This window comes from Berghia stephanieae, chromosome 2, assembly GCF_034508935.2.
Source record: "Berghia stephanieae isolate SIO BIC M18660-M18661 chromosome 2, UCSD_Bste_1.3, whole genome shotgun sequence".
In the NCBI taxonomy this organism is placed as follows: domain Eukaryota; kingdom Metazoa; phylum Mollusca; class Gastropoda; order Nudibranchia; family Aeolidiidae; genus Berghia; species Berghia stephanieae.
In genome coordinates, this window is record NC_088361.1 from 109,994,715 (window position 1) to 110,006,175 (window position 11,461).

The window sequence follows — 11,461 nt, forward strand, 5'->3', positions numbered from 1 at the left end:
CTGCATGTGTCTGATGATATTCATACAGAAAAAGAGCAGTATTTTTTTCAGAAAGAGTTTTAGATAAATGCTTGACACTATTCGAGAACGTGTCCAAGCCAATGTATAATTTATGTAATGTATAGAAAAACAGAACATGAGAAAGAATAATAATATATATGAGAGTGATAAGGCGCATCTCTACCTACCTATCAGAAACGTAAGGTTACCCCGAGTTCACGGGTTATAAATAAACTCTACAATATCTTAGTTATGCTTTGTAATGGCTATTGTGTGTATAGAGACCATTGTCAACAACGACACGAAGGACAGATGGCCAAGCACTGCCAGTATAAAAGCCAAGGTTCCTGACAGACGCACGCACACGCACACGCACACGCACATCAAATCGGCCTAAAGCTATTGCAAGACGTTCGCAGAACAGGTAGGTGAAAGAGTTTTGGAGTCGCCTGGAGTTCTTTGTGACTATTATTATTATTATTATTATTATTATTATTATTATTATTATTATTATTATTATTATTATTATATTATTATCATTATTTATATTATTATTATTATTATTATTATTATATTATTTATATTATTATTATATTATTATTATTATTATTATTATTATTATTATTATTATTATTATTATTATTATTATTATTATCATTAGTTTATTACTGTCACTTTATTACATTATTATGGTGACCGAATATTCGTAGGATTACGGTAATTCAATGTCGATTAAATTCTGTTTATTACCTTTACAATATGTGGCATGTCGTCTCCTAACGGTACTTTGACGAGATGATTTAGATTCTGATGGTAGAATTTAGATATTTTATTAAAATGTCATTTTGGTTAAGCTTGGAATATTTACGTGGAGATATGTAATTGTGTTAAAGAAAACAACAAAAAAAGTGAAAATTTATATAACGCAATATCCACTATGCGGCTATGTGGTCTAGTGGTATGACATTCGCTTTCGGACCGAAGGTCCTGCGTTTCATTCTCGCTCAGCATATAGTTGAGCCCTTGGAAATGGTTCTTTACTCACTTTCTCTCACCGTACTCTGGTGTAAAATGAGTACCTGGCCGTTGACATCGTTGTCTCTGTCCGAAAAAAATTGTAATATCGCCTAACAGGCGTCATGTCCCGTCCTACATGTTAAGTGTTGCTGTTGGCCATAGACCCCTTGTAAAGCGCTTTGAGCACGTTTAGTGGATATTGCGCTATACAAATGCTCTAGTTTATTTTAACGTGCTCAAAGCACTACTTCTATTATTACTAATACTACAACGATTTCTACTACTACTACTACTACTACTACTACTACTACTACTACTACTACTACTACTACTACTACGACTACTACTACTACTACTACTACTACTACTACTACTACTACTACTACTACTACTACTACTACTAACTACTACATACTACTACTACTACTACTACTACTACTACTACTACTACTACTACTACTACTACTACTACTACTACTACTACTACTACTACTACTACTACTACTACTACTACTACCACCACCACTACTGTTATTATTTTTGTTTTGTTATAAGAATAAAAATGATGATAATAATAGTAATAATAATATTATTATTATTATTATTACTATTATTTTTGTCATTATTAGAACCATTATTATCATTATTATTATTATTATATTATTATTATTATTATTATTATTATTATTATTATTATTATTTATTATTATTATTATTATTATATTATCATTATTATTATTATTATTATTATTTATTATTATTATTATTATTATTATTATTATTATTATTATTATTATCATTATTATCATTATTATTATTATTATTATTATTATTATTATTATTATTATTATTATTATTATTATTATTTTATTATTATTATTATTATATTATTATTATTATATTTATTATTATTATATTATTATTATTATATTATTATATTATTATTATTATTATTATTATTATTATTATATTATTATTATTATTATTTATTATATATTATTATTATTATTATATTATTATTATTATTATATATATTATATTATATATATCATTTCATTATATTATCTTATATCATTATTATTATGATTCTACTACTACGACTACTTCTTCAAAGACATCCCGTCCCAAAACAGTTTTATATTGGCGTTTACAAGATGACAAAAAACAAAAACAAAAACAAAAAACAAAAAACAAAAAAGAACCCAAAAACAAACAAACAAACAAACACACAAACAAAAACAACAAAAAAACAACAAAGATTTAAAATCCCAAAGAGAAATATGAATGTTAGTTATTCGTTACCTCTACTTTAATCCGTGGTCTGCCGTACTCTGGAAAAACACACACCTAGAAATTTGGCCAGAGAACTCGTCCTTCAAATACCGATCTATTTAAATTACCCTCATCTTGGCGAAAACTCTCTTCGCGAAGTCCCAGGTTTTAGAGTTTTTTTTGTTTTTTGTTTTTTTTTGTTTTATTTTTTTTTTTGCCTAGATGAGGGTCATTTAAATCGATCTATATTTGAAGGACGAGTTTTCTGGCCAAATTTTAAATACCTACATGTTTGTCCAGAATACGCAGTTAACTGGTTAATAAGATACAACTAGATACGTCTCTTATAGATGCTATGCACTTATCCAAAAAGCTGACAACATTCGCCTGCCGGAAATAACGTAAAAGCAGTCCTTCAGAGCCACCAGACCTATGGAGCGGGAGTTGATTCCGGTTTCTGTAGCGTGAAACGGACAATAGAAATTGCTTGCTACTTTTGGATAAGACGCGAGTCTATCGTAAAGTAGAAAAATACAAGAAAAACACGATCCCTAAAAAAAATCAGTCGACCTTGACTGGGGATCGAACCTCAGACCTTCTGATTACCGGTCAGACGTTCTACCATTACACAGCAGAGACTCCCAATAGTTGGGACAAATAATTTGATGTGTGATTAGTTTATTGTTTTGTTTTATTGAGAAGAATAGTATAGATAGTATGCGCTTGGCTAAGAAGCTCATAACATTGCCATCCGGAAGTATAACGGACCAACACACAAAACGCTGTGTAACCATGAACTTTTGTCTGGTTAATACAGTTCAGTGAGAATAATTCACAAACGCGGATGGCAAAATATAACAACAAAGGCTTGAGTGACGTCATCTTCGAACTATCTATAGAGCGGCTATGTAGTCGTGTGCTACGGCACTTGCTTTCGGATCGGAAGGTCCTGGGTTCGAGCCTCGCTCGGCGCATGGAAAAGGTTCTTTACATTCTCTCACCGTACTCAGGTGTAAAATGAGTACCTGGCCGTTAACAGCGTTGTCTCCGTCGATGAAAAAAAAATTGTACCACAGCCTAACTGGCGTTATATCTTGTCTTATGTGATTAAGTGTCTCTGTCGGCTTGGGACCTCATGTTTGAGCACGTGTAGTGGATATTGCGCTGTATAAATGCTTTAGTTTTGTTCTTTTTAATATATTATTTCATTAAAGTGCCAAAAACTAAAATTTAAGATTTCTAATCATTTCCTTCTTCTTTAGCATATTAATTCATTGAAGTGCCAAAAACTAAAATTTCATATTTATAATCATTTCCTCTTTTTTTTTTGTATATTATTTCATTAAAGCGCCAAAAACTAACATAGTAATTCTTATTTATTTATTTTTATTTATTCATTTCTTTCTTTATTTTTATTTATCTATGTTTTTCATTATATTTTTTATTAAGTGGCATATTATACAACTTGTATAATGCTATTCCACAATATACTGAAAACAACATTTTAAAAAATAATCTTAGCCAAAAAACTCGTCCTTCAGATATCGATCGATTGAACGACCTTCAACTTGACAAAACCAAAAAAAAAAAAAAAAAAAAAAAAAAAAAAAAAAAAAAAAAAGAAACATAAAAACCTCTCAAACTTTGGACTTCCTTGAAATTCTTTGAAATCCAATGTTTGAGTTTTTTGACAAAATGATGGCCACTTTAATCGATAATTTTTTGAAGGGCGAGTTTTCTGGCAAAAAAAAATATTAGAATTTAATAAAATAAAAATAATAAAAACAACAAAAACAATAACAAAGGCCTGAGTGACGTCATCTTCGTTCTATCTATCATATTTTTTGTTGTTCCGGTTGGCGATGTCACCAAGGTTAAAGTTCCTTCCTTATTGGACGAATCGACGACAATGTAAACTGTGGGGATTTGCATGCGGAGTAACTCGTGTTTCGTACGACACGCGACGCGACACGACACTGACTGGCCAGGAAAAAAACGAAACAAACTCCAAACAAACTAAACCATAAAACAAACACGAAAAGTGTGTGACCCTAATCGCACGAAAAACGTAGATAATAACCAGATTTAAATCCATGGTCTTTTATTTCATTTTATTTATTTTTTTTTTGGGGGGGGGGGGGGGGGGGGGGGGGGGGGGGGGGGGGGGATAACTGACATACTTGCTGTGCGGCTATGTTGTCTAGTTGCATGCATGACACTCGCTTTCGGATCGGAAGATTCTAGGTTCGAGTCCCGCTCCTAGCGCGCATAGTTGATTGAGTCCTTGAAAAATGCTCTTTACTCACATTCTCTCACCGTACTCAGGTGTAAAATGAGTACCTACAGCGTTGTCTCTATCGGGGAAAAATTGCAATATCGACTTACAGGTCGTGTCATGTCTCGTCCTACATCTTAAGTTTTACTGTTAGCTTGCAACCCCTTGTAAGGCGTTTTGAGCACGTTCAGTGGATATTGCGCGTTATAAATGGCTCAAGGTTTTTTGCTGTTTTTGTGGTTGTTGTGTTGTAGTGACAACCAGTGACGGCATTAAAATGTGTTTGCTACACTGTCGTGCCTGAAAAAAAAAACAAAAAAAAAAAACAAAAAAAAAAAAAAACAACAACAAACAAAAAAAAAAAAAAAAAACACGCTTTTTAGAACAGCATTGTCTCTCTCTCTCTCTCTCCCCCCCCCCCCCCCCCCCCCCCCGAAAAAAAAATTAAAAAAAAAAACATCGCCTCACAGGCGCCATGTCCTGTCCTAAATGTTAAGTGTTCCTGTTGGCCAGGGTAAATCGCTTTGAGCATGTTTAGTGGATCTTGCGCTAATAATAACAACAACAAAAATAGTAATAATAATAATAATGATAATAATAATAATAATGATAATAATAATAATAATATTATATAATAATAATAATAATAATAATAATAATAATAATAATAATAATAATAATAATAATAATAATAATATATAATGATTATTATTATTATTATTATATTATTATTATTATTATTATTATTATTATTATTATTATTATTATTATTACTATTTTTGTTGGAGTTCTTCTCCAAGGACTCAACTGAACTATGTGCCTCTCGGAGCGCGCGGGACTCGAACCCAGGACCTTCGGATCCGAAGGCGAGTGTCATAGTCACAAGACCACAAAGGTAGCTGCCCAATTAAAATCTTTGATCTCATTTTCAACTTAAAACCTTGTTTGGACATCAGATTGTATTGACCATTATAACACCCCCCCCCCTCCCCCTGCCTTTTCTTCTTTGTTCCTATTAAAATACGTGTCGGATAAACAGCGATATCAAATCGATTCATAATGTAGTGTTACAGCATTCTATTTCCTTTTTGTTCTTAAAACAAGATTTTAAAATTTGGTCAGGTAACTCTTCCTTCAAATATCGATCGATTTAAATGACCCACCTCTTGACAATATTACATTTTTCTCCTCGAATGAGTCCACGGCCAGGTACTCATTTTACACCTGAGTACGGTTAGAGAATGTAAGTAAATAAACGTTTTCCATGGACTCAACCATGCGCCGCCTTTAAAAAATATTAATTTATTCAAGTTAGGAGTCATCATCGTCATCATCATCATTATCATCGTCATCGTCATCATCTTCATCATCATCATCATCATCATCATCATCATCATCATCATCATCATCATCATCGTCATCATCATCATTATCATCGTCATCGTCATCATCATCATCATCATCATCACCATCATCATCATCATCATCATAACTTGTCGATCCAACACCGAACCCACTCCACAGCATCTGTGGAGCAGACTCTAAGGTCATGGTCAGTGCAGCAGGACCCATCCTGGCATTCGATAAGGATGTGCTTCATCGTCTGCTCTGGGCATCACCATGTACACAAGCTAGTCTCAGCTACCCTTCCCCCCCCCCCCCTCCCCTTTATCACACACACTTTTTCATGCTTCCAGTTTTGAATAAAATATCGTTACCCACTCAGATCGTAGCCATTGTTAACTTATAGCCTGACACTGAACAAAAAATGACGTCAAAAGACAAGTCTTTGGCCACAAAAGAAAACAAATCTTGAGTTGTTGTCAATAGCTCGACCAATGGGAATCACTTGTTTCCTTGAGCACCACTAACAACAATTCACTAGACGTTGCACAAACCTTAAAAATGACGTCAAACTACAAGTCCTAGTGGTTTCCAGTGTCAGGCGATAAGTTAACGATGGCTACGCTCAGATCCCAGTTCAACTTATAAATTAACCAGTAGATTTTTCACCAATCAAAACATGGAATTTGTGACACACCTTCACACGTGCTCGGACAAACATAGTTGGTTGTTTATAAACAACGTGAACGAATTAGACCTCCATTTGATCGTTGTTATTGTTTTTATATTGACAAATGGGTGACTAGTTATCACATGGTTTTCTCGATCATATTAAAAACGTTTAAGTTTACACATAGTTTTCTGTGCTGATTCTACTGATCAACCGGTAGAACAGTGGATATTTTACTTAACACATACCATCGATAGTAAAACCTATGTAGTTTGCTGTGTCTACCAATCACTGCCATTGTTTACATTATGACGATTGTCCCGAGAGGCGTGGTTATTTACCTTTCAATACGATTCAATAGTCTGATGTCACGCGCCCGGCAACGGCATCCATATTGGTTCTAAACAAAGAAAATCATTATTTTTTATTTTTCATGCTGGCTAGAACTTTTCATATGTCTTGTGATTAGAATGTGTAAAAGTCAAAATATGATCAAATTTATGCTTTTTTCCCCCTCTGGATACTCTTTATACTCGCCGGGGAAATATTTCATACGGGCGTCCGCCATTGTTCCGATAGTTTAGAGCCAGTGTTATTAAGTTACCATGCGTCATCAGGAAGGAAGTGACGTTACGACTGTTGAAGAGTATTGTTTCTCTCCACACCAGGTTGTAAGACTTGTACAGAGACTCTTGTAGTTCACCATGGCCCCTCTTTTCCTCCTCCTTGCCCTCCCGGCCACTCTGCTAGCCACGGTCGAAGCTGTTGGATTCTTCAGAGGTAAGATTATGATTCTAATTATAGATAGTATGCGCTTGGCTAAGAAGCTCATAACATTGCCATCCGGATGTATAACGGACCAACACACAAAACTGTGTGTATCCATGAACGTTTATAGTCCGGTTAATACAGTTCAGTGAGCATTACTCATAAACGCGGATGGCAAAAAACAATAACAAAGACTTGAATGACGTCATCTTCGAACTATCTATAAGATTATTGAACTCCTGATTCTGGAATTTCGAAAGTTCTCAATGTCACCGCGAGAACTTAGCGGAGCGTGCACTGCGAACAAGTGTAACAATTCAAACCTAGGAATTAAAGAATACTTTTTATTATACCCCTCAAATGACCTCACCCGACGTATACATATATGCAGGTCTGACATCCGAACCCACTTATGGGCCTCGTTTAACAATGTTGAAATGGACAATATTTTGCATCATTTTTGTTTTGAGATTTCCATTATAATTATGAGCCCATAAGTAATTGGATTATCAGACCTGCAAATAAGTAAACGTCGACCTCACTCCAATTATTTCTTATCAAAATGTATTATTATTTTTTAAAATCAGGGATTGGCTATCGAATTTAACGGTTTAACATCGTGAATTTTCATTCAAGATACCATTGCGCGTTAAAATCTATTTTTAGTCAAACGGGATGCTGCGGAAGAAGACATCTTTCTTGGCCTATATTTTATTTTTACAATGGATAATATACGATTCTTACGCTCTGGCTTTTTGGAGTGTTCTCAACTGTTGCACGAGCTTGCGAGTGCGCGCTGAGAACAAAGGTCGAATTCCAAAAACGCAAGAGTGTAAAAAAAAAATGTTTTATTGAATAAAAGACATTTACACAAATACTTCTTTTTTTTTTTAAAATCTAATTTTAGTGAAATGTGACGTTTGATATAATCTTACATCAAAATTATTATTGTAAACTTGATATCATTACGCGTTACTATTTTTGGTGGCTGCGTGGCTCAGCGGTACGGTCTTTACTTAATACCCTAAAGGTACCGAGTTCGATCACCCGCCGCTGCGTTGTGCTGTGGCCTTGAGCAATTCACCTCGCCCTAGCCCAATCTGCGGTGCTGCACTGCGGCTGACGCCTTGGTTATTCCAGTATTTCCTTGGAATAGACCCGAGAGAGAAAATTTCCCCTGTGGGATGATGAATAAAGGGAATGTTTATTTATTTTTTTTTTTCTTTTTTTTTTTTTCTTAAATGTGATTTTTCAGAAGGATGTCAAGAATCTCATGGACAGAGAAGAAAACTAATGAAGAAGTATTAGAGCAAGCTGAAACTAAAAGGTTACTAATTCGTACAATAAGAAAAAGACAAATGCAATTTTTAGGACACCTAAATCGACATAAATGTATTGAACATCTTGCTCTCACAGGAAAGACATAAGGTAAAAAGAGTAAAGGTAGACCAAGAAAAACATATTTGAATAGTTTGAACAGCTGGGTGACAAAGAAAGAGAAGAGTACTATTAGTTTTCTGAGGTTATCTGATCAGTGAGATGAATGGCGTATCATGATCACCGAGGTCTGGCACTGACTTGGTACTTGAAGAGAATAATGATGGGAATGGGTAGAATACTCGTTTTTCAATGAAGAGGCATAATTTGACCAGAGACGGCAGAACGCTTCGATATTCAGTCTTTGATTTGACTCTAACCTTATACCACGTGTAACCCACTGTACCAATCAGGTGTTGTTCGTGCGTCTATGTGGTCTTGTGGTATGACACTCGTTTTCGGATCGGAAGGTTCTGGGTTCGAGGAGCCTCGCTCGGCGCATAGTTGAGTCCTTGGAAAAGGCCTTTTACTCACATTCTGTCACCATACTCAGGTGTAAAATGAGTACCTGGTCGTTAACAGCGTTGTCTTTGCCCGAAAAAAATTGTAATATCGCCTAACAGGCGTCATGTCTCGTTCTACATATTACGTGTTGCTGTTGGTCAGGGACCCCTTGTAAAGCGCTTTGAGCACGTTTAGTGGATATTGCGCTATATAAAAGCTCAATTTGAATGTTGCATTAACTACTTCATTTTTTCTTTCTTTTTCTTCTTTTCGCTTTTTGGATTTCAGGTTTGAGACCGTTACCAATGCCTCTACCCATCATGCCCCTCGTCCACCCCGTACCCTTGGTCCACCCAATGACCTTCCCATTCATGCCCCTGCCCCAGTCACCAGGACTGCCTTCCAGACGAACCAGAACCAAAACCACAACAAACCAAGTCAGATCAGTACCCATGAACGTGCCCCTCAGCGAAAGACAAGGTGACGTCATCGTCGTTATCAATGACCGGGATTGCTTTAGCGGCTTGTGTCGTGGCGGAGGATTCGGCGGCGGGTTGGGCGGTCCTGCTGGATTTATAGACGGTATCGATATGATGGGAAGAAGACCGGGTCCTGGGCTGGGCGGCGGCCGCAGTAGTTTCAGTATTGAGCAGTAAAGTTAGGTGCCCCAAACGTAAACAAAGGTCGAGAAGCACGTGGCAAACCACATGTTCCTGTCTTGACAGCTCACGTTCCAATGTAAATAATAGAAAAAAATAACCTTTAAAATTTGGCTGTTAGGTGGCAAAAGAAACACATATTCATAAATACTCGATCATGCATCAAATAATGTCTAGATATGGATATTTTATGGAACAAAAGGTAAAATTTTCTAAAATTTATCAAAAGTTACAGTCTATCTATTTTTAGACCAGAGCAAATTACTGCGCTGGTGTGAACAAAACGAGAATTATTCGGAGCCTGATTTTCATAATAATTTAGCCTTATATTATTATTTTTGCAACTGTTAGATTTATGTAAACATATTTTCAATACTGAAAGTGTATTGCCTACAACTCAAACTACAAAATTGGGAGACCTATATTGTGCGTAAATTATTCCGGTCCCTAACGGAAGTCACTAGCAACTTGTTATTGTTTACGTTTGGGGCAGCAAACTTTACTCTTCTATAAATGATGCTGATCATGTAATCATAGGAGGAAACGGACGATACTGAGAACAGTGATTCAATCATACCCTTAATCAAATAGACATAATAATATCATATTATATAATTTTGTTATTTAAATGTCTTTCCCCATAGGCGCCGCTCGATGCAGTCGGAGAAGTCACGTGATTGACTGTTTTCAATAACATGTGAATTCCTTGTGACGTATATACAATATATATTAAAAACAGTATTACATAATAATTTATTATAAAGAGATCTTTAAAAAAGTTATTGTCGAAACGTCATAAGCATCGACCAATGTTCGAATCGACTGATCATTGGTGGAGATACGTCATACGAGATGCGTCATACGAGATACGTCCTACGGCGTCTGTTGCGAAACTTAAAGGATTACTGCGTGTTGAAGCATATCGACATGATTCTTTGTGACAATTTAAATGGCGAAGTTGACACATATAGAGCAGTAAAATTAGGTGCCCCAAACGTAAACAAAGGTCGAGAAGCACATGGCAAACCACATGTTCCTGTCTTGACAGCTCACGTTCCAATGTAAATTATAGAAAAAAATAACCTTTAAAATTTGGCTGTTAGGTGGCAAAAGAAACACATATTCATAAATACTCAATCATGCATCAAATAATGTCTAGATATGGATATTTTATGGAACAAAAGGTAAAATTTATCAAAAGTTACAGTCTATCTATTTTTAGACCAGAGCAAATTATTGCGCTGGTGCGAACAAAACGAAAATTATTCGGAGCCTGATTTTCAGAATAATTTAGCCTTATATTATTATTTCTGCAACTGTTAGATTTTATGTAAACATATTTTCAATACTGAAAGTGTATTGCCTACAACTCAAACTACAAAATTGAGAGACCTATATTGTGCGTAAATTTTTCCGGTCCCTAACGGAAATCACTAGCAACTTGTTATTGTTTACGTTTGGGACACCTAATTATACTGCTCTATTAAATGCGAATATTTCCTTAATTAAAGCGTCGAGTTTAAGACGTGGTATTTATTCAACGAAATTAACATTGGGGGGAAAAACGATTTGTGACCCGCGCCTCAAAACGGTATTATGCGTTATATGTTTTTTAAAAGCTGAAAAATGAATTCA

General features: G+C 35.1%; 1 protein-coding gene across 1 annotated transcript; it reads left to right on the plus strand.

Moving 5' to 3' along the window:
• Positions 1-324: 324 nt before the first annotated feature.
• LOC144966218 (uncharacterized) lies at positions 325-10,151 on the plus strand. The gene is made up of 3 exons (XM_078902396.1): positions 325-424; positions 7,247-7,358; positions 9,456-10,151. Exons 2-3 carry the CDS (start codon positions 7,283-7,285, stop codon positions 9,821-9,823), a joined length of 444 nt encoding a protein of 147 aa, XP_078758522.1. The 5' UTR covers positions 325-424; positions 7,247-7,282; the 3' UTR covers positions 9,824-10,151.
• Positions 10,152-11,461: the final 1,310 nt, after the last annotated feature.